The 25162-nt window shown below is 39.7% G+C and overlaps 1 protein-coding gene across 2 annotated transcripts; it reads left to right on the top strand.

Moving 5' to 3' along the window:
• Positions 1–681: 681 nt before the first annotated feature.
• LOC115566467 (disheveled-associated activator of morphogenesis 1-like) lies at positions 682–24707 on the top strand. Of its 2 annotated transcripts, none has more exons than XM_030392368.1 (26): positions 682–1115; positions 6020–6232; positions 6354–6443; positions 8608–8679; positions 9122–9216; positions 9297–9516; positions 10631–10744; positions 11260–11370; positions 12336–12439; positions 12568–12634; positions 12773–12890; positions 13014–13152; positions 13689–13747; positions 15591–15778; positions 15947–16207; positions 18128–18235; positions 18401–18498; positions 19310–19394; positions 19544–19650; positions 20070–20158; positions 20825–20993; positions 21236–21343; positions 21679–21739; positions 21815–21949; positions 22937–23107; positions 23193–24707. In XM_030392368.1, the coding sequence occupies exons 2-26, from the start codon at positions 6047–6049 to the stop codon at positions 23388–23390; spliced, it is 3153 nt and encodes a 1050-aa protein (XP_030248228.1). In that variant the 5' UTR covers positions 682–1115; positions 6020–6046; the 3' UTR covers positions 23391–24707. The 2 variants fall into 2 exon arrangements, with proteins under 2 accessions (XP_030248228.1, XP_030248227.1); XM_030392367.1 differs by having other exon boundaries at positions 13011–13152.
• Positions 24708–25162: the final 455 nt, after the last annotated feature.

Genomic DNA, 25162 nt, shown 5'->3' with positions numbered 1-25162 from the left:
AACATTTCTATGACTCAGAATCACTCTGGGAAAATGTATATTTACTGCAGCTATTTCCTCATTGGCAGTCTGCTGTCATTACTGCTGCCGTCACTTGACATCACAACTGGTTCCTGTGACGCTGGCTGACTGAAGTAAGGCTGCTAATGGGGGCAGTGAAAGTTAGTCCGACTGGTTCTGACAGCACAGCAGCAGACACGATAATGTTCATAATCTAAAACATCTCTCCATTATCAAACATGATGAGATACTGATGTTACCCCAGAGATGATCTCTCACACACACACACACACACACACACACAGACCCCTCTCCCTCTCTCTATCTATCTCCCCCACACACACACGCACACACACACACACACACACACACACAATGCAGTGGGTGAGGTCTGGGCATGACTGCCTCCAGCAGGAATGCAGTCGTGTGTGTTTTGAACTGCATGCCGTATGCTGTCACCAAGGCTGATCAGTCAGTTTGTCATTCTGTGTGACAGACAGCTTGGACACTGACTTACTCTCACGAACACAGAATGGAAAAAGCAAAAGGAATAACACAAAGGCAGAAATACAAGAAGTGAGCTGTGTACAGATGAAGCAAATGAAGAATACCTGCAATTTTTTTTTGACTCACTTTAAGGAAATCTCTGCCTGATTCAGCTTTCGGTGACTTTTCTTTCTCTTTTGGATTTTATATTTCTTTATATTTCTAAGTTTACAAACCTCCTGTGGATTATGAATGTAGATGCTGTATGAACAGTTCACTGCAGCTCAATTGAAAGTGCTGCACGCTGATTTAAGTTTCACATTTGTATCTGTTTATTTTTGTTGCATTAGTCCTTCAGTCTGAGAAGTTTAATCTGTTTCTTTAGAGCTGAAGCTTCATTTCACCAGCACTTTCTGACTTTTTTGTGTTTGTAATTTTCTATCCTTCTCTTTGGATAATATAAAACCTGTATGTCAGTAGAACTCTTCAGTGGTTACCAGTTGTCAAAATGTTGACATGACATTGGAGTTTGAGCTACGGTGACAGCAGAGTGAATGATCTTTGCTACAGACACACTGCTGGAGCTCAACATGGCCTCTCACTGCATCACATAGGAGTGGATCACAAAGGTAATCATTTCAAATTCATTTCAAGTGTGTTTCATTGTTAATCCTTTAACAGAAAATACAGTAAGAAAGAAAGAAAGAAAGTAACTGTCAGGACAGTTGTGTGTGTATGTGTATATGTATGTGTATCTATATGTGTGTATAAGTGTATGTGTGTGTGTGTATGTATATATATGTGTGTGTGTGTGTGTGTGTGTGTGTGTGTGTGTGTGTGTGTATGGATATGTGTATGTGTGTTTTATGTGTGTATCTATGTGTATATGTGCGTATAATGTGTATATGTGTATGTTTGTGTGTGTGTGTGTGTGTGTATGTGTTTATGTGTGTATACGTGTATATATGTGTGTATGTAAGTATAAGTGTTTATACATGTGTATGTGTGGGGACTTCACTGTCAGGAACTTGAACCTTTCTCTTTGTGATTTGAGCGGTCCCTTTATTTACTTATTCTTGTTGTGACTAATCACAATACTGATGCTGTAATGTATTAATTTATTAGTAATGTTTATATGTTTTTTATGTAATAGATAAAATGGGGGCATTTTTTTTTCTTCTTTTATTTTCTTTATTTCTTTTATGATTATGTGATAAAAAAGATACTACGAAAAAAGACACTGGGTTAGATGTTAACTACAACCCCCAAGGTGCATTTCAGTGAGAAACACCCAATCGGTTACTTTACATCTATGTGCACTGATAAGTGGAGACTAAACATTATTGCACTTTATAGAATATTTGACAGATTCAACAACTGGCTCTTTCTTTAATTCACAACTGCAAAAAAAAAAAACATTTGTAATTCTCTACAGCTCTGATTCATGTCTCTGACTCTCTTCTTTTCCATAACAATGGCGGCTGAGGTTCATTTGAGGTCAGGAGTATTTTAGTATTTTGAGCTGTTAAAATAACTTAGAACTGGTGGTCACATTTATGAGATTGATACACTAATCAAGGGAGTCCTTTGTTTCAAAAAAACAAATAATTCAACATAAATTTGTGAGTTGATTTAAAGCAGGAACTTACAGACTTTGAGCTAATAGTCACAGGCAGGGTACAGTCAGAGGTATCAGAAGGACTACCACATTGCTGGTTTAGTATTTTCATTGGATTTGTTGACAATGACAAAAATATACACCAACACAAGCCATATTATTTGAAACTGAAGACCACAGACCAAGTCGGTACTCAAGTGTTTACCTCGGTCAGCTGTCATGTTGTCTTACTGCAAGTACAAGAATAGAAAGATACACCATTGTCAGTCGAAATGTTGGCGGTCTTCAATATGATTACATACCTGAGAGCCTGACTGGTATATATGTTGACCACAGAAATACCGGTATTGCCATATATGTTGTCCAATATGCGCCGACATTTTTTTTTACAGATCAAAATGCTGAAAAATATGCTTTTGGTAATTTATACAAATTAAATTCCCAGTGAAGTTCACAAATATCAGTATCTAAGTCTTTACCTCCTCGTATCGGTATCAGCATCAGCCCCAGAATTTAATTGTTGGTCAGGTTTTACTTATAATTTCTCATCAGGAGGAACAACAGCCACAGAAAGAGTTGTGCTTGATGAGGACATGTGATCAGCAGCCAAATCAACAACACACATTCATGTCAGGGAAAGAATAACCTCCAGCAAACATTTACTGACTCAATCGTCCTTGAGTGAAACAGAGAATACCCTCCGGCTCCAGGACTGCTGTCCTGGCGCACTAAAAAACACACTTTCCCCACAGGGATCAATGATGTATTGATTAAACCCTGCGGACTCTGAGCTGATTGGTTCATCTGAGCATCAGGATGAATTATAACCCTGACACCGATCTATACACGACATGAAGTGCTAATCATTGTTAGAGTCCTGCACCAGCCATTGACATGCATGTGAAAAAACACTGAGACAAGGACACTGATAATAAACACTGCTGCATATCAACTAAATATACATGGACACGTCCAGTGCTTTTGGTCATGTGTTTGTAGGCTTCTAGTAGGCATGACATCAGCCAGTCAGTAAGTCAATCCATTGGTCCCCAGGGGATCAACCTTCCTGACTGCTAGTGCACCTGACCTCTCCATTATGTAATGGACGATGAACGGACGGACGCGGGGGCGGTTGACAGTAATATCAGTTTGCCTTTTTCGCTGACATACACTTGAAAGCTCCAAAAAAAGCTTGTAAATCATGATTGCAATGAGATTATTAGGGGTAACCATGTTCTACAGAGGAACAAGAATTAGATCTCCCTTGACCACCTGCAATTTATGTTTCAGTCATAATAATGTAATAATATAAAACATAACCTGCAGGAGCAATTCTGCTGGTAATATAAATGAAATATTATTAAAAGGAAATTTGAATAAATTGAGGCATCTTGATACATACTGCACTGGGAAGTAAATTGCCCTGTGTCTTGCAGGATATTTAATTTTCTGAGGTTGTGTGGCTGTATGCAATCTGAAATTTCAGAGTCTAACTTGCGAACTTGCACTTGTTGCCCCCTGAAATAGCTCTGTCCATTTTGATTCTAATGTGATCTGTCCTCTGAAAACTATGATTGAAAACTCTTCGCTCAGAAGACTTAGTTAAAGCAAAGTTCCACCACTGCATTCACATCCTCTACTGTAGAGATTTGGATCATTTTAAGAAAGCAAACACTTATTTTTCTTTATTATTTGCAGCTTTCCATTATCAACATTATTATGATAGATAGGGGAGCAAAATGGGGAAAAACTTGATCAAATTCAGATTTTATCTTGAGTTTTTTATGAATCTTGTAGTTGTCACATATTACTGGGCTCAATCATTACAGCCTTCCTGCTTAGATTGTAGCCTACTTGTCGGTCAAGTCAGCATGATTCACATAACTGTCCTGTCGCTCCCAAAGCGCCAATCAACCCAGTTTGGCCTCAATACAAACCTGTTCTTTCCTGTTGATTTTGAACTGAACTTTAAATTCCTGGCAGGGGAACCCAGTAGATGCTGTATTATATTTATTTTCAAGTTCATATGTCATTTGGGTATCATTGAAGAACACATGGGTGAGGGTGGCACAGTGGTTAGTGCTGTTGCCCCACAGTAAGAAGGACCTGGGTTTGAGACTGGGCAGGACCTTTTTGTGCAGAAATTGCATGTTCTCCCCCATTCCTGCGTGGGTTTTCTCCGTGGTACTCCGGCGTCCTCCAACAATCCAAAGACATTTTTGAAAAAATTGTCCGTAGGTGTGATTGTGAGTGTGAATGGTTGTTTGTCCCTATAAGTCAGCCCTGTGATGAACTGATCTTAGGGTCCTTATCAAGTCTTGAAAAGTCTGGCTTTTGAAATCAAACTGCAAGTCCAAATTCACTCAAAGCACTGGATAGATTACTTTGACTGATTGGGAGGGTATCTGTTCCTGCCCAGGTTTTGATGATTTCAGATATCTAAGATGAGGTGTTTGAATATCAACTTGAAGAACTACAAAAATCTGAATGTACTCCATGTATCATATTGGATTTCAACCCATTCATTTAAGAAAAAAATGTATAAGAAAGTATTTTGGTTTCGAACTCTGACGTTGTACCATCAGTACTTGCTTCATGATTATGTAATATGTGTGTACCTGCTCTTCACTACACTGAAACTCTTTCTGATGTGTGACATTTCAAAGTGCTGTTTCTGTCATAAGTCACAACCTTAAATAAATCATCCTACACAGGGCTGTGTAAGGAGTGAACGGAGCCACACCTCGTGACTCAGCTGGCTGAACAACAACTGTTCAGTTGTGACTTGTTAATCACACCCAATCAATGTGTGTGTGTGTGTGTGTGTGTGTGTGTGTGTGTGTGTGTGTGTGTGTGTGTGTGTGTGTGTGTGTGTATGTGTTTGATTGTGTGTTTTGACGAATAACAGACAAGTGGTTGTGCAGCCCGCACAATGTCAGAGACATTTTTGTGGACATGCAAGCCAATTAACATTTATGCTCATTTATCTATCTAAGAGATAGAAGGTACTTAAGAGGTGACCGTGTTTGGTTGTGTGCACATGTGTGCTAATGCATGCACAGTGCTAACTGGATTTCAGTTTAAAAATATATTCTGCGTCTTTTCCACCATCAGACAAGTATCTGGTGAATCTAGTCCTTAATTGAACAATGGAACTCACTCAGAGTTACATACAGTAATGCAGGATAAATACAAATTCATAAATACAATCTGATGCTCTACATCAGGGGTATTCAACTAAAATTCAAATAGATATTTGAATTTAGTTTTTAAACTAAACTAACTAAGTACAACTCTAAACTCTACCATAAAGTCTAGAAAAGTTGAATTCAATAGCTGGTTACAATTTTGTAATAATAATAATAATGTTTAACAATTAACATCAACAGTGTTGGCCAGTAACACCGTATTTACCCAAGCTTTACCACTTAATGTTTAGAATACTGCTACCATAACATTGTTAATGTTAACTTCTCAACTCAAACAAACTAGCTTAATACATGCCTTTTCTATAGATTCCACTCATGTTCTTACAAGACCCACCCTAATCCGCCTCTGATTGGTTGGTTTTGTTGGTTGCACGCTCTATACTTGACTCAAACTGTCGACTAACACAGTAGCTCTGGTAATGTCTGTTACCAGTGGCTAGTAAGCAGTAGTTTTGCAGGTTAACACAGCAACCTCTTTAGTTTATTTCCTAAAGCCCCCAGTAGGCCTCTTTCACTGTATTTCATGTATTGTTCCCGGAAGTCTCTTTAGCTGTTGCACCATTGTCCTCAATTTGGTCTAATGTTTTATATTTCTGAGCAGATTATCAACCAATTTAGCATTCCATAGGAATCGCATAAAGATCAGTAGAAGGGAATCAATGACATCACATCTGATTGATACCTTTTGTCCTCCTCTTTGGTCAAGACTTCTGGTGAGGTCCCCTTTGTAACCATGGATTCCCGGGTGAAGGAGCCCCAGGGGCGTGGCCTGTCCTCTCTATTTTCTTGCTGCTTCAAAGGAAGTGACCAACCAGAGATCACCTACTGCCATGATAACATTAACACCGCGGCTGTACTGGAGCCCACTCTTCCCATGCCCCCCCTTCAGGAGCTGGACTCTATGTTCACTGAGCTGGTGGTGAGTACTGTATTGCACCAGTCAGTGATCCTGTTCTGAAAACTATACCTTCCAGCGCCTCATCATTGTCATTAGCTACTTATTTACCTCATCCTTTCTTTCTTCTCTCATTCTATCCTAGGATGAACTGGACCTGACAGAGGAGTACAGGGCTGCCATGTTTGCTTTGCCAGCAGAGAAAAAATGGCAGATCTACTGTAGTAAGAAAATGGTAAGAAAGCCAAGTTATAACTTTATATGTATCGTGAGCTCCTGGGCTGCTGCTTTTCTCTGGTTTCTACCACTAGCAGTATGAGCTAAATATGCCTCTGATAAACTACGACATATCAAGCATTGTCCAAACACATTTTAAGTGTTAGAGTCTGCACATATTGATTCTTGCTCAAGGTTCTCTGTTATCCTTGTCAAGTGCTGTATTGTAGGCAACTGACATGTTTCAGTTTGTTGAAGATGTTGTACCTCTCATGCCATTAGGAATGACGATGTTTTTACGTTTTCTTCTCCGCTCCTCTTCTCTGTCTGCTCTGGATCTTTTAGTCTTTTTTAACAAAGACCCAGGTATTAAGTCCCCCTCTGATGTGCGTCTGTTCCTTCTCCTTCCCTTATGAATTAGTGGGCACGGTCTCAGCCAGATGGCATAAGGTTCTGATGACCCCCAGCGCATGCTGTGAGAGTCCAGTATTGATCTGTGTGTGCAGATTTCTGTACACCTCAATGTTAAGGCTTCTGTCTTCTTCAGTGCTGCACAGTCCATAAGGGCAGACTGTCACCTCAGAGTCTCATAGGTGTTGGTATCACTAAGCAGATCAGTGACTTTGGTGTGGTAGTCTGCTGTGTTTCTGCACTACAGTGGATCTCAATACTTCAACTCAATAATTACTTTGGGAGGTTTAAGGCACCCATCACCACTCGTGCGAGGAAATATATTCCTGCCCCTGATGAGGAGCCACTGTGGACACACAGTCCTAAGAACCTTGACGAGAGTGAACACTCGGAAAGCAGCGGGCCCAGACGACATAGCAGGTCGGGTGCTCAAGGAATGTGCTCTCCTGCTGGCAGGGGTTCTCACAGACATCTTTAACACCTCACTGATCCAGGCTGTGGTACCATCATGTCTAAAGAATGCTACAATTATACCAGTGCCTAAAAAACCCACAATCTTCTGCCTAAATGATCACCGCCTCATAGCACTCACCCCCAACATGATGAAGTGCTTCGAGAGGCTGGTAAAGGACCCCATTATCTCCAGACTCCCCTCCATATTTGACCTGTACCAGTTTGCTTACCGCACTAACCATCTCCTTTACACTCCACCTGAGGTTAGAACATCTGGAAGGGAGTAAAACACATGTGCAAATGTTGTTTCTAGAATTCTGCTCAGTGTTCAACACTATCATCCTGCAACATCTGGTGAGCAGGCTGGCCCCCCTTGGTTATAGCACCCCCCTGCGTAAGAGGCTGCTTGACTTCAGTCTGTGCAGGTGGGCAAACAACACCTAGTTGTTCACCATCATGACCCACAACCACTTAATGAAGTTTGCAGATGACACGACAGTTGTGGGCCTTTTCCGGAATAACAGCGACACGGCCTAAAGAGAGGAGGTGGAACATCTGGTGGACTGGTGCAAAATCAACAACCTGGTTCTGAATGTCGGCAAAACAAAAGAGAACATCGTTGACTTCAGGAGGAGCCAGCCCAGTCACACAACACTCCTCAACGACACAACAGTAGAGAGAGTCAGCAGCACCAAGTTCCTGGGGGTGCAGATAACAGACACTCTGACCTGGTCCCATCACACTGGAGCTCTTGCCAGGAGAGCTCAGCAGTGCATGCACCTTCTGTGTTGGATGAAGAGAGCACACCTCCTCTCACCAATTCTCACCATCTTTTACAGAGGTACTATCAAGAGCATACTGACCAGCTACATCCCTGTCTGGTCAGGAGTCTGTAGTGCCTCTGGCTGAAAGTCCCTTCTGAGGGTGGTGAGGACAGTGGGGAAAATCATCAGGACTTCACTCCCATCCAGGACATGGCAAAATAATTCTGCCTTGCCAGGGCTCAGAACATCAGCAGAGACACCTGCCTAGCATATTGAGGTCTTCACATTTCCTAAAGAACAGACAATTGTGTCCTTTCTCATAAAAATATTTATATTTATAATATTTATTATATACTTTATATTGTATTTTATATACCAAACTAACTTACAGAGTTACCACTGTGTGTGCCCCTGGGGTGGCTGTTTCAAGCAGAAACCATCATGCCTGAATGCTCAAGCCAATGCAGAAGTTTCTTAAGAAACAGTTTTTCTAATCAGCACCAGATAAGTATATCAAATGAGCCTGAACTGTGTGTCTATATATATGTATTTCAGGAGGCAGAGGAGAACAGAGGAGCAACCAGTTGCCCAGCTCATTATATTGACCAGCTCAGGTCCATGGCTGCTGTGAGTAAAATTCTGAAGTCTGATCTCATCCTGCTGGTTCTGTTTACACACACAGATGCTATGTACAGTAGATACACTTTGCTTTGTCCCCTTTTTTCTTTGTCAAATTATTGTTAATGATCTTTAGAAATAATTGAGAATAACTGTTTTTAAAAACACCTGTCACGTCGTCTGACAAAGGACACTGTCAACCAAATTTGTTTCAGTAGGATATTTCAGCTTTCAGGTTGATTATTTTTTCACCAAAGGGTTAGGGTTGTTGGATAACATTTTTATTTTAAGGGTCATTGTAGTTTTTTGTTAGTGTTATGACCAAAGTGCACCCATTTTACACTGTAAACCTCAATATTTAGTTGTAGTGAAGAGCCAAAGGGACACTTTGGCTCAGAGTCAGTATACAGCCTATTTGGAATTGTAAAAAGGTTCTCCCCTCCTTTCCCAGAGGAAGACTCTGCTCACACTGGCGGATGAGGAAGAGCAGGGAAGACATAAGATCATAGATGATCTGAAGACAGCACTGAGGACACAGCCAATGAGGTACAGCTCCAAATCTAACACATGTTATTCTGAACATCTGGCTGACCTAACAATAATATTAACTTGCAATTCTGCTCCAGGTTTGTGACACAGTTCATTGAGTTGGATGGCCTGTCTTGTATCCTGAATTTCCTAAAATCAATGGACTATGAGACTATGGAATCACAGGTCCACACCTCATTGATTGGCTGCATCAAAGCTCTGATGAACAACTCCCAGGGCAGAGCTCATGTCCTGGGTCACTGTGAAAGCATTAATATCATCGCACAAAGTCTCTCAGCTGAAAACATCAAAACCAAGGTATGTAGGTGCAACCAAAAAGGATATAGGATACTTTGCACAACTTCATGATAAATTCAGGGAGCAAATGTGTTAACGGGTTAGGGGCTTGGTAAACAAAGGTACGTTATGTATGCTGGTTTGAAATTATGTACCATCCAGCATGGATGGATCAGTGGATGAACACGCTAAGTGAGGATCCCTTATCAACATCCGGTGGTGGTGCAGAAGAAAAGAAGGAATTTGGGATGGATCTATCCAAGAACGTTTTATAACTGGACACATTGTTGGAGGCAGAGACCCGGCCATTCTTGTGAAAGCTGCTCATTTATGTTTTGTAGCCAAATAAGTTCGACTTCGTGGCTATGACAATACCTGGATCACGCGCCGAGCAGGGGATAAAATAATTTAATCATGCAGCTCTTACAGACTTTCCAAATGTTATGGCCCAAATGGCTCAAATTATGGTAGTGAAACGAGTCACGTCACTGGGGTTGTTTCGCTCAAAATTATTTATCCACTGTTTTACAGACCCTTCCTTCACAATGGGTCCATTGTTGTTTCCACCGCATTCATGACGCCAAACATGACATCAGTGACAAACAACTTGAAACTTCAGATAAAAATCACAGATGGGCTGCCTTGCCTGTGGGAAGTGGGAATAGGGTCAATAGGCAATTTGTAGTGGGTTGACCAGTGGTTAAAAACCATTGTAGTCCTGCTAATTTTCGTGTAAAAGCGGTAATAGAGATGCAAAGTGACCACAGACACAAAACAACCACAAGCAGGTGCTTAACAACCACGATGTGATGATAAACACCCACAAAGACTTGACCACATGACAACAAAGTGACATAAGAACACCACAGTGAGATGCTAAATTGCCATCAAAAGACACAAAACAACTACAGAGATGCTAAATGAAACTAAGCAACGAAAACTGGAAAAAGGCACAACATTACTGCAAAGAGAAACCAAAAGACTCTCGACGACCACATGGAGACAACATGACCACACAGGGACACTACATGTGTACAAAGAGATGCTCAACAAGCAGAGAGTGAAAGTTGAAGTACATTCAATAAATTATTTCTTCTTGTTATTTGAAAATGACCCTTGTTCTTTCTCTCCATAGACTGCAGTGTTAGAGATTCTCGGGGCAGTGTGTCTAGTGCCAGGAGGCCATAGGAAAGTACTGGAAGCCATGCAGCACTACCAGAAATTTGCCTCAGAGAGAACACGCTTTCAGGTCTGTTTTGTTTATGTGTGCTTCATTTAATGTTCTGCAAATGCAGAGTCAGCTACAGAGAAGAAGTTAATCTGGAGGCTGCCATTATGTCTTTTATCAGTGCTGTGCTCAGTAAAGGTGCAGGATAGGTGAGGAACTCATCACTTTGAATGTTTTGAATTTTGATCAAATCTATAAAAGAAGCATTTTTAAAACAGTTTTCTGCTGACGAAGATGCAAGTGTGGATACAATAAATTTGTCCGGTGTCTTGACAGTAAATCCAAATGTTAAAGAATGGTATGAAAATGTCAGCACTTTTAGCCATTAGTAATTAATAATAAAGCAACCACAAGACAAACCAGTACCGGACATACAGTAGAAACGAGAAATATATCAACTTGACAAACATTATTTATCTATTTTACATCGAGACCAATGCGATGACTCACAAACATCAAACACAAAGGCAAAAGCTGTTTAAGGTGTGTACTGTTTAATAATGGTAGAAGTTGTATATTGTCTGTTCTGTGTGCAGTCCCTGGTGTCAGACTTGGATCGATCCACAGGCCGCTACAGAGATGAAGTTAATCTGAAGACTTCCATTATGTCCTTCATCAATGCTGTGCTCAGCAAAGGAGCAGGAGAGGTGAGGAACTTTTCCCTTTGTGATGTTTGCTGTCTTCTAGCTGTTGATCCGCGTGCTCGTCCGTCTCTCAGTACTCCGTCTTTGCCTTTCTTACCCTGTTGCTCTCAGCTTAAACCCAATTACTTGCTACAGAAAGCTAACTCAAAAACAATCAGGTGTGGAATTTAACTAAGTACATTTAAACAAGTACTGTACACAAGTTAAATTGTTAACCTATTTGTACTGTACTACTGATCTTTACATATTTCTGAATTGAGAGAGGTTGACCAAATATGGATCTTTAAATGACAATATAATATGACAGTCTTGAGCATTAAAAATACGATGCCACCTCTACTTAAAGTGCATTTTGCTGATTATACTTACTTATACTTCTTATTATTAAGGTAACATTTTTGATGCATAGTATTTTTTTTACCGTTTCTGTGCACCAGCGTGGCTCGTTGATATGTTTTTAATAGTTTTTGGGGCTCTATTGCACAGAGGATTAATTATATATTGTACAATGTTTTGGTCTTTATTTTTATTGATACTAATAGACAGAAATTAATAGGTTGACATGAGCGACACACTACTTAAACAGAGTTACTGTCTTTCAGTGGCATAAATAATGGGTTACATCTTGGGCACATAAACATGTATGTAGTCAATTTTTCTTTTGCTAAGGTAAAAGTCAGTTTCTGCACACAGTTTACTATCTTTCATGTACAGTCCCTTGTTGGATGGTTTGCGTGGAGCCACTTCCCTGTGATGATTTTCTGAAGCTCTGATGATTTGTTGTTATTAGCGTAAGACATCTAGTGTGACTGCACCATGAGTACTGTATCTTTAAGTGACATCATGTTTGTATGCGTTTGTGTTCGTCTCTACTACTCTCTTCATCTATGTGACTTGTACGATCTTAAAATATTGTCATGTAATGATTTATGATATGTTTAAATTGTGTATTGCCTGTGTGTTTTCAGACTAGCCTGGAGTTCCGCATCCATCTGCGCTATGAGTTTCTGATGTTGGGCATCCAGCCGGTCATTGACAAACTATACTCCCATGACAATGAAACCCTGGACAGGTAACGCTTACGCGGGTATATTTTGTCATCGAACCAACAAATACAAAACAGTACAGGGAATATATTAAACATACCTGGATTTTGAATTGCTTTCTGAGTTTAGTTTTGATGCATAATTTTGTTTCCAGACATTTGGACTTCTTTGAGCTGTTGAGGAATGAAGATGAGCTTCTGATGTCCAAACGCTTCAATGTTGTAAGTCATACATAAAAACACTTATAATTGTTACTTTTCAGCATTACATTTCATTTTACTGTCAACTGCAATACCAAAAAAAAGATGTGTAATGTGTTATAAGCTTGATGATTCATGTCTTTTGGTTCATTGGCTCAGGTCCATATAGACACTAAAAGTGCCAGCCAGATGTTTGAGCTGATCAAGAAGAATCTAAACCATACTGAGGCTTACCCTCACCTCCTGTCTGCACTGCAGCACTGTCTCATGATGCCATGTAAGACTGGGTCTCTCTCTGCTTGCCTACAGTTTACCTGTTTATTTATTTTTTTATTGGCATTTAGTGATCCAGAACAGTAGCAGTTCTTTGTTCGGTTGACTCATCTTCATCTGTCAGCAGATAAGCAGAAGAGTGCTGCTCTTCAGTACTGGGTGTTGTTAGACCGGATCATTCAGCAGCTGCTTCTGCAGTCAGACAAAGGTGAAAACCCAGATGTGGCACCACTGGAGGACTTCAACGTTAAAAACATAGTACGCATGTAAGTTTCAAGGGTTCCTCGCATGAGCATTAGTGGCCGAATTTCTACAGTTTTTAGTAATGATGACAGAGGAGATCAGTCATGATCCTTTAGTAGTTTTAATAGTAATGCCTCAAATTCTTGATCGAACAATTAACTCTAAACTTAGACTTATCTAACACCATTTACCTCCTGCTGTTGGTGAAGTGAAGTCAAATAATGACACGAAGTAAAACATTTTTTAATTTTGATTAAATTCTAGAAAGGAAAAAAAGTGTTTACATGGACCCATAAATTCTGTTATAATCACAATGATAGCAGAAGCAGAATACAATGTTACAACCTCAGTGGGAAGCAAATGATCAGATCTGGCCCAACCTTGATTCATTTTCAGTCACATTGAAAGGGGGTCGTGTAAACTTTTGCCAAGCCATTCGACAGGATAACAACCATGTAAACACTTGATCTAATTGTTTCTGGGTGGAATTCTTTCTGCATCTCTAGTGGGGGTAACATTAGGTATGTGTGTGAGTTTGTCTGTGTGTTTGTTTCTGTAGGCTCGTCAAGGAGGACGAGGTCAAACAATGGAAAGAACAAGCTGATAAAATGAGAAAAGGTAAACATACACACAATACAGTATAATTGTATTTAAAGTCTGTATTGTTCTATACCAAAGGGGAAAATGTAGACCTTGGCTGAACGAGATATGTTAAGATATGCTAAAGCCCAGTGGTTGAAACTTTGGTTAGGTGTAGGTTAGGGTTAGGAAAAGATCAGGTTTTGTCTTACCTGGTTCTGTTGTTGCCACTAACACAGCTTGAAAATATCTCAGCTTCTCCTTAAATCCAGTGGTTTCACAGAAGATGTTAAAACACTTTGAACTGCAGCTGCAATGGTTTATCTATCCACCAGGAGGGGCAGTGATGATGGCGGCTGAAGCATTACTTCAAATCAGCTGTTCTTACTGTATCATAGGCATACAGTATTTGACATGTGTGACAGAGTGTGATTCCCACACAGAGTATATTTAATGATTATTAGGCTACCATATCATGTATTCATCAATGCAGCACTCGTCTGAGTGGCTGACTTATCTTCAATGGTACTGTGACAAAAACATTAAAGTATAAGAGCCGTTCGTTCTTGCAGTTATATAAATATAATTTCTCATGCTGTTAGATTGCCCTCAGATTTCCACTCACACCTGATGGCATGGTCTGGCAGTAAATGTTTTTTTTGCCACAGTGATTATAACATGAGTCTTTCTTCAATATGTTTTGACTTCTGAACTTTAAGTGCTCTGATTTTTTCTGTATTTCCAACTGCTGAAGGCACATTGGTGATGCGATGATAATATCTAGTCCCTGTTGAGTCCACCCTGAATGCTTCAGAGAAATGCTAAGCTAGTTTGAGGTTGTTATAACTCAAATATCTGCTGATGAAAAATATTTTCTACAGACAGACTTAGGTAGGCTACTACATATGTGTTATCCTGGCCATATCACTTTCACATCCATGCAGTACTGTTGAAAACCAAAAAGCTTAAGCATAATGTTGATGGCCTCGTGATATGTTAGATAATCTTTAAATATGCTCGGTCCATGATCATATTTGTCTTTGAAGTATTTGGTTTCAATATTTCACTGGGTGTGGGAAGTTACAAAACGCAGAAGCTATAGCACTCAGGTGACACAGTTTATAAAAGTATGTTCACAAACTTTGGTTATCTTGGGAGGTGACAGAGGCCAAAGACATCATTGGCAATGCAGTGCATGTTTTTGTTCTTATTCAGTGGACATCCCAACAGGTCTCCCCGCCCCCACGCTCATCTGACGGCTGCAGGGCTGTTCGGTCAACCAAACTGTCTAAAACTGTCTAAACCTGGCTGTGGTGATAACACTTCAAGAATCTGATACTAAACGGCCTTTTCATCAACGAAGAACATTTTCCGTCTAGAACCTAGCTAAAACAGAGAAAGCTCTTGAACCAAAATATATTAAAAAAAAAGTGAGTAAAGTAACCAGTAGGGCCAACGCTTACTGAACTAACTAAAGCTTTAAAATAAATGTAGTGTTAATGTAGTGGGATAAAAGTGTAAAGTGGGAGGGGGCAGTTGAGGCAGCTGTAACCGTAACGTGCAAAAGAATCATCAAAAACAATTACAGTTATATATATCGTTTTGTTTGAATGTAATCACCCAAAAACAATTTTTACAGTACATTTTGTTGACTTAGTCAGCTTTGAAAAAATAATTAAGTTCTTTGCTAATTTAATCATGTAATTAACAAAACTTGCAAGTGGGTACATTAGGGTCCAGCAAGTAACTCAGAACCAAAATCACAGTAAATAAGTCAATATGCGTTCTGTTGTCGTCGGCTCTTCTCCTTCACTCATCATCTATCCAAACAGCTCTGCCATCAACAATTCCAATACCTCCTCCCACCTTCTCTTCTCTCCAGAACATCAGAGCTTACAGCAGCGCTTTGACAAAAAAGAGAGGGAGTGCGAGGCAAAGAATAAGGAGAAAGACGACATGATGGAGATGTTGAACAAGATGAAAGACAAGCTGGAGCGAGAGAGCAACGACCACAAGCAAGCAAAACTCCAAGTCGCAGAGCTGTCTGCTCAGCTGCAGCAGCTCAGCAGCGTATGTTCACTAACCCAGCATATAATAATGTGTGAGACAGAAATGTCATGCATCAATTACATACACGGTAACAATATAAACAACGTATATTCGTAAAGTATAGTGATATCTAAAATAAAAGATCCCAGCATCGCACTGTTAACTCCTATCATGCTCATCTGTTCTTAGACCTCCAGTGTTCCAGGCGGACCCCCGGTTACTTCTAGTGGTTTAGTTCCTCCCGCCCCATCTATCCCTTCTTCTATTACTCCACCTCCACCACCACCACCACCACCACCTCCACCTCCCCCAGGAGCCCCGCCAGCTTTTGGCAGCGCTCCATTTCCCCCACCTCCTCCTCTTGGAGCTCCACTAGGAGCTGCCCCGAAGAAGAACATTCCTCGACCAGCAAACCCACTGAAGTCATTCAACTGGAACAAACTTCCTGAGGTATCTGTGTAGACATACTGCTGTTATTAATACTGTCACTATTGTGTTTACTGTGAAAACATTATAAGGTTGTAATAGTCGCCTCAATGTTATCCAGCCATAACGTGAGCTGAGCAGAACAGACCTTTTGGTAAAACTATAAATTACTTAAAGAAATGCACACAAATTGCTTTTAAACAAGTCGCCAGGGCTGCCATTTTGTTGTGATGTCACAATTACACCGTCGCCACCCTGCGCTACGATCCCAGCTTGGCTGTAGTTGTTAAAACACCAGCAGTGCGATGCAGAATCACGGTAGATGGTGCCTGTTCTGGCCTGTGAGAGCTTACCAATCACAGCAGTATGGGAGGGGGGCCTTAAAGAGACAGAGGGTGAATAGAGGTGCTGCAGCAATGGACAGTATGAGAGTTTGTTTTTTTTACATTAAAGCATGTACACATTTTCTTTCTCAAACTAGAAATATTAGTTCGATTATGAGCATAATGTGGGAGACTTAACAACCCAACAACCCTAACCCAATCCTACATTTTGAATGTACACCCTGGTCAAAATTTACTTCGTTACAAGTAAAAGTAGCTCAGTCGAAATGTTACTCGAGTAAGAGTAAAAAAGTACTTGCTTTTAAAGGGACTTAAGTATCCAAAAGTACATGCTTTTAAATTTACTTTAAGTAAAAGTAAGAGTAAGAGTACATTTCTTATTTTTCACATCAATGAATTACTATATTTTTTTCTGAATGTATTTAAGGACCTTTTAACTCTTGTTTCTGAGAATTATCTTTTTGAAACCACCTGCACAAATGTGCTTGCTTTTAGAACCACAATGTTATATATAGCCTGCAGAAACACCTATAAAACAAATCAAATGAATGGGATCACAGGAGGACAGCAGATGTTGCAGATGCAGATGTTTATTAACAATCATTAAAACTGTAACCAAATGAACCTGCACCGTCCAACTAACTCTATCATTTAGCTAAGTTGGGAACTGGAACCCCCCTCAAAGACCAATGTTGTCCCCAGACCACTGCTTGAGAATCACTGCTTTACAAAAAAACTACATCTGATGCAGCCATTGTCTCGGTTTTGTGTTGACAAACACAGTCGAGAGCGTGGCCATTTTGGTGGTATCCTTATGGGGAGGGATGACGTATTTCCGCTTTTAAGTAGATCCCAGTGGAGAGCGTGCACTGTGATAGGTTTCCTTCTTTGACAAACACAGCTTGTGTCCAATAGTATTTTAGAAAAAAAAAGAAAAAAGATCAGACCTGAAAGTAATGAGTACTTTTCAGCCTTCCTAGAAATTAACTTGAGTAAAAGTAAAAATATTTGTCTTGGAAATGTATTCAAGTAAGAGTAATAAGTACCAAAGAAATTTAATACTCAAGTAAAGTACAAATCCTCTGGATATGTACTTAAGTACAGTACTCAAGTAAATTTACTCCGTTATTGTCCACCACTGTTTATTATTATAAGTTATAATATGACCTACTGTCTGCCATTTGTGCACTACTGCACTATACATTGCACTCTGTGATCTAAAACTATTTGTGCCTTAATAACCAGCAGCACATGTCTAGATGTTCTAAAGTGGTCCAGCTGTTGTCCTGATCTTGACAGACAGATTAACAAATCTTTGGTTTTGGTCATTTCATGGAATTTGTTGACAGTAAGAAAAATACAGACACCAGCCAGATCCTTCAACTTGTGAATGCCAGCCAGCAGCTGACAATAACCTTTGGGAATGAACAACTGTGAGGTGCAACATGTGGAAGACGGTCTACAGAGGGTGTCTCATGTTGTACAGATTGTAAAGCCTCTTGAAGAAACTTGTGCATTTTGACTATATAAATAGTTTACTTGACTTATTTGGACCTTTGAATCCGATTCTGTTGACAAGCTGCCTTATTGTTTATTTCAGAACAAGATAGAAGGAACCATTTGGAAAGAGATCGATGATCTGAAGGTGTTTAAAGTTATGGATCTAGAAGAGTTCCAGCAGACCTTCTCAGCCTACCAGAAGCCACAAGTACCATTTCACACACTGATACTGAGCGTATCACATTCCTGTCATACTGTCATCTCAAATAATGATACTGATTTTAATGCCAAGTTCTCAACCGCTGCGCTGCAGAAGTCATGTGATACTTTTCTGTATTTTGTTGCTTTGTAACATTTTTCTGTGTATTAACAGAAGAGTGCTGAGGATGACCATACTTTTGCCAAGAAAGTCAAAGAGCTGTCAGTGATCGATGGTCGGCGAGCACAGAACTGTAACATTTTGCTCTCACGGTCAGTGTGTGTGACACTGTAGGAAGTCACGCATTATCTCTGCTGGTTATGTTGTTCATCTCTACATGGAATTTAATGGAATCTTTTGGGGGTTTTATCTTTTGATTTACACAACATAACTACCACTTTGATGATGTGAAACAAACAAGGAATAAGACAAAAAAAACAGAGGCTAAAATCATAGCTAAAATCTAAATCTAAATCCATTTGAGGTTGTTAGGCAACCACATAGAAAGAATGCCAAGAGGGGTGAATACTTTTGCAAAGCACAGTATAGGCAAGGCAAGGCAAGTTTATTTGTCAAGCACAGTTCAGACACAAGGCAAATCCAAGTGCTTTACATGGGGCATACATTAAAATACATAAAAAACAAGTAGGAAGACGTACAAAAAAACCATTAAAAACAAGTTAAGAAATAGAAAAGTAAGCTAAAATCGACAGTCAACCTGGAGAGGGAAGGTGTGAAAGGAAAAGTCTGAATGAATATGTCACCGATGTTTCAGTGATGTAGTATTTTGAGGTGACCTCAGTTTGAATATTTTTAGTACACAGACATAGCACTTTTGAAGAAAACACAGTAATGGTCTGAGAGAGCAACATCAGAGTCAACATCAAAATATTAATTTTTTTAAAAGTACTTGTGTAAAAATGTACTGAGATAAAAGTAAAAATCTACTCTGAGTTAACTGTATTCGTAAACATTTTGAAACAGCCTTAACAAAATGACAGTTCATCAAGGGAAAAATGATAGCAGGGCCCATGTGACGCATTTACTTAAAAAAAACATGTGATATGGAAATGTGTGTTACAGGCTAAAGCTGACCAATGAGGAGATCCGCCATGCCATCCTGACCATGGATGAACAGGAAGACTTACCTAAAGACATGCTGGAGCAGGTGGGAGGTCAAACATTGTCTTTTTTTAGTAGACAATGTTAAGTGACTGGCTTCCATACTGATGCACTATATCACATTATAGTCATGTAATTGACTATATACCTTGATTGATTGATTGTGTGTGTGTGTGTGCGCGTGTGTGTGTGAAGCTTCTAAAGTTTGTTCCTGAGAAGGGTGACATTGAGCTGTTGGAAGAACACAAGCATGAGCTGGAACGAATGGCCAAAGCAGATCGCTTCCTGTATGAGATGAGCAGGTACACATCAAACCAACACACACTCCAACACATCTGAACATATACAAAGCCTGGATATATCTTTACATGGCAGCTCATCAACCTAAGTCAACATAAGAGACGCTGTACACATACAGTACTCAGTATGATAGAAATGGACTACCTCTAGTGTTAAAGTTTGGTAAATCATACTGAACTTAACAGCTGGGACAGATGGGTGTGGTCAGTTTTGTTTTATCACTATTAGAAAGCATAATAAGGCTGCCAGTTTGTTCCATCAGAACTGATTGACAGATAGTCAAGCACCTTCCTGACATAAGATTAGAGAGCACTACATCTGAGCATGCATGTAACCTTCAGGAACTGACAGCTTCACTCTCACACCGCTTATATGTTGTTAAGTTTCTCTCTGTGTTTTCCTTCTTCTTCTTCCTCTCTAGCGTTGACCACTATCAGCAGAGACTCCAGTCTCTCTACTTCAAGAAGAAGTTTGCTGAAAGAGTGGCTGAGGTCAAACCCAAAATCAAAGGTACTCTCTTCTATCTCCAGCTAATCAGTTCACATTGAGCAACTGGATGAAAGTAAATGTTTAAGATGAAGGCTACATAACCAAATGTAAACTGTAATTATAGTAACCATGATTCCTAAAAAGTTGTGCTGCTGTGTGAAACATAATAAAAACAGAATGTGATGATTTGCAAATCTTTCCTGACATACACTCACATTGAAAACTGTCCAAAGACATTAAATGAAATGTTTGACCTCATTAATATCAATGATTTTTGTAAATATCTGCTTATTTTGAATGTGATGCAGCACTATGTTTCTTACAAGTTCGGACAGATGCAACAATAGACTGAAAATTGACTGTTTAGAACATTGCACAGGTAAACAGGTTAATTGGTGACAGGATCATGATTGAAAGCAAGAATGAGGTGACAACCATTTTGTCCACCAAACGATTGTATAAAGAATATTAGAACATGGGCTCAGGAACACTTCAGAAAACTGTAAATGATTGCACTCTGTTTTTATTTACATTTTAATGCGCCCCAACTTTTTAGGGATCAGGGTTGTTATAAGGATGAGTATTCTGTTATGTATGAAGATATAAAATAATATAGAAATTACAGTATGGATTTGAGTGCTGTCTGTAAAAATATTTGCCATTCCCTCCTTGTCTCTGTGGTTTCAGCTCTTTGTCTTGCGTCCAGAGAGGTGGTACAGAGCCGGGCTCTGCGTCAGCTCCTCGAGGTGGTTCTGGCCTTTGGGAACTATATGAACAAAGGACAAAGAGGAAATGCCTACGGCTTTAAAGTGTCCAGTCTCAACAAGATAGCTGACACCAAGTCAAGCACTGACAAGTACACTTCATATCATCCTTTTCCACATTACAGGCCTTTTCACAGGAGTAGGAACTCAGTTTCAGGGTCCTGTATTGTCCATGCTGGCTCACTGTAATGACTTCTTCTCTTTTGCTTCTTCTCTGTGCTTTTACTGCTAAGAACAGTCAAAATATCACATGTGAAAGCCTAACTGTAAGTTTTGTTATCTGTTCAACATTACTGAGAAATGATTCATGACTGATTATTTAATGTGTTTGTAGGAACATCACTCTGCTCCACTATATGATCACTGTACTGGAGAATAAGTACCCAAAGGTGTCAGCTCTCAGTAAAGAGCTACAGAATGTGCCACAAGCTGCTAAAATCAAGTAAGTGCAAAAGTACATGTTCTCATGTGGCTGTGGCTGTTGAAGTAACACATGCAGAATGAAGTCTATTGAACTGGTGTTGCAAGCCAGGTTTACTCATATTTATCCAATTAGAAGGATATTTAACTATCTCACCTGTTTGAGTGAGTAAGTACTGCACAGCATCACTGGGTACACAATGGTACAAAACCTGATAACAATGCTTGACAAGACTGTTCCTCAAGAACTTGTTCCAGTTAAACGTACACCTAAAGCCAAGTGTCCGAAAAAAGAGTTGTTCCATTGATTATGTTGAATTCAGCTGCCAATGACGGACATGTCTCTCTGCTCTCCAGTATGACAGAGTTGGAGAAGGACACTGGTAATCTAAAATCTGGCCTAAAGAGTATTGAGGCGGTGAGTGAGCTCAGTGAAAGTATGTTTCATCAAATGGCCTGTCAGTCAGTCTAAATTGTGTTTGTCCATGTGCAGGAGCTGCAGTACCAGCAGGCTCAGTCCTCTCGTGGTCCTGGAGATAAGTTTGTCTCTGTGGTTGGTCAGTTCATCACTGTGGCTTCCTTCAGCTTCTCTGAAGTAGAGGAGTCACTCATTGAGGCCAAACAAGAGGTGAGTGGGCAACTCACTGAGACTCACAATCATTGTGTCCCATTTTAAGCCTCTGCCTTCAAAAACACCATTATAACAGTGTCAAGGTATACACACAGTGAGTTACTAGAAAACCAAATTAACATCTGTGGGAGCTTTCGGAACATGTTGACAGAGCTCTCCACCACCGTCACAACATGACAGGTTTTGATGAACAACTTGTGAGAAGACTTTTGCTAGAAAGATTTTGCATTTCTCAGCCACTTCACCTCCTCCATCTATACATATACTCTATGCAGACACATATTTTATTATTCCACCCACAAAGCCCAATTCTGTGATAAATATGATTGCAAATATTACCTTTCTAGATCTGCGGCTCTGAACCAGTTGGGAGACCTCTGTTTTACACAATTACGATTCCTTTTGAGCCTGGCTTTTTGCCGGGGAGCAGGAACATGCTGTAGTAACACTGAACATGGACTTTTAATTTTTGTCTGTAGCCTGTAGGCTCTATGTTTCTCACTGCTTTCTCACAAGTCTTTTTTTCTTTCAATTAAATAGAATTCATAGGCATGGATATTTTTAAATAAATGTGTTTTACTAAAGAAAACTAAATAGATAATCATAAGATAAGAATTACACTTTAAACACACACACAGTCTTAATCACTTGTTTGCAGCGCTCGTTTCCCTTACAGGTGAGTGTTGGGGTTAAGCCCTTGTTAAGCTCATACTGTAACCTGACTTTTCTCACCATATAGATAAGACAGTTTCCTTATCATTTTCCCAGTATAATAGGAGGTAGCATTCTGTTAGGGTTAGGCTCAACGACTCTTCTTTCCATTTTCTTCCAGCTTGTAGACCAGACCAAATCTTTGTTTCACAAAACACTGAACTCATTTAATTTGCTGTTCATTTAAGGATGCTTCAACATTCTACAAGCCTTAAGCAAAAAGACAAAAGTGAAGCACACAACATAATAACAACCTTATGATTCTTGTTGAAGCTTGAAAGGGCAGTGAGACACTTTGGAGAAGACCTGTCCAAGCTGCAGCCAGATGAGTTCTTTGGGATCTTCGACAGTTTCCTCACATCTTTTTACGAGGCCAAACAGGACAACGAGAACTTGGCCAGACGCAAGGAGGAGGAGGAGAGACGGGCACTCATGGAGGCACAGGTTGGACCATATTATCAGCTCAGATAAGAGGCTATTATATATTTGAACTGGTATATACCTAACTGACATCTCCCCTCTTCTCCAGCTGAAGAAAGACAGGGAGCAGAAAGCGAGGAAAGCTAATGAAGAAGAGAATGGTGGTGAGTTTGATGACTTGGTGTCTGCTCTGCGCTCTGGAGAGGTGTTTGACAAGGATCTGTCCAAAATGAACCGTAAAAAACAGCGGAGACATAACATGTTTGACATCAGCCGGGAGAGACCAGTAACAAAGCTGGACCAGTGAGAGGACACTTCATGTTCTGTTACAGCCATGTCACAGAGCACAAGGACATCTCAGTAACACTGTGCTAAAGTAATCAGTTTGACCTCAATGCCTCTGCTACATGGATCAGGGTTGGACATATATACTTTGGCCCTTTATTGCTAACATGCACTATCACAACCATCTTGTGTTACACACACTGCCAAAATGAATGGTCTTCCAAAACAAACCAAAAGTCATAACTGGTGTTGCACTCACCATAGCATAGAACCCTGGACATGTTTACCTTTGCTCTACATACAGCAAATTCATGGACAGCTGGACATCACTGTGATGAGAAGACTCCAGGAAGCTGTACACAGATACTCTACTTTGCTTGACTGTAACTTAAAGACTGCTACACTGTTAGCCAAGAAATTGTTCCAGCGGAAAATGCCCTACTTACATGGGATTTTGATATTGATATTTTATTTTAACTTGTCTCATGAACAGAATGCAGTTAATGAGAGAGGCCACAATTGTGAATTCAACTTGCACTACCCTAGTTTGTGTATTGACTAAAACTACCTATCTTTATACTGTGTGTGTGAGTGGGGTGTGTGTGGTGTAAGTGTGGCTACAACCATTTACCATGTTATTGAGTCTAGAGCAGTGGTTCTTAACCTTCTTTGGGCCCAGCTCCTTTTGATCCATTACCCAGGTCCCTGAGAACACCCCTATCAAATAAAATATGTTAACTAACCTGAATGTTTATGTTTAATGAGTTCATTTAATGAGATTATTACTCTTTTTATTATATAAAATGTTTATTTTATGTATTTATAGCCTTATAATATTATTAATGTTATTGTTCTTTGTTGCATCATTAGAAAGCATTGAAATGCATGTCCTTAAATAACAGAAAAGTTTTTGGTCCCATAGCAAAAATATGTGCAATGAGTTGGCAATCATTATCCACAAGTGTAATACACCAAATGTCAAAAAGTATTTTATCTTTTCCTGACTTTGGAATGATTAACTCCCGGTGTCATGGTTGGTGTTAGGTTGTGATTTTTAACAATTGTTAAGAACACCTGCATCAGAATTTCTCTTAAATCATTCCAGAAAATGCTTGTAAAAATTTGCAGTTAGCCCATCTGAGCCCAGAGATGTGTTCAACTTAAATGTTCTAATTTTACATACCTTGTCCAATCCTTTAATATATATCAAACAATATTAAAGAAATCTGAACATTTAATGAAAACAGGATGTATAAATCTTTGTAAAAGGATGATATTTCTTTATCATATTTGGTTCAAAGCAATCTTTATTGTTAATAAATAGTGTTGTAATACCATTTTTCCCATCCTGTTTCTTCCACTCTTGTTTTCCTATCCATCTGGCTTGGATCTGATAAAAGCTCCTTCTGCAAAATATAAATGTATGTTGACTTTAAGATTATTTGTTGTTCTTCAACTGATGGCTTAGTTTGTATAAATATATGTATATATGGGGGCGCTGTTGAGCAGGCTAGAATGTAGACGCGTCTCTTACAAGCTCCTACAAGGTCGATTTTAAAAACTTAATATAACTGTCAAAACAAGTGCCAAGACCTTATTCCTATGTCCTAATATAAACGTCGAACAACAAGCTGAAGCTGTTTTAAGACTAAAATGGCGGCCTCAAATACTCGAAACCAGACGGCTAAGCAACAACGTAGCAATCAGTCAGGCATGGCGCCGACCGCTGCAGCTAGCTTGGCTACCACGGAGGCCTCGACTGGCAGCAATACCCTAACACCGGAGATGCTCTCT

The sequence above is a fragment of the Sparus aurata genome, chromosome 16 (assembly GCF_900880675.1).
Source record: "Sparus aurata chromosome 16, fSpaAur1.1, whole genome shotgun sequence".
Taxonomy (NCBI): Eukaryota; Metazoa; Chordata; class Actinopteri; order Spariformes; family Sparidae; genus Sparus; species Sparus aurata.
The sequence above is the reverse complement of the archived record's forward strand: the minus strand, read 5'-3'. Positions and strand labels throughout refer to the sequence as shown.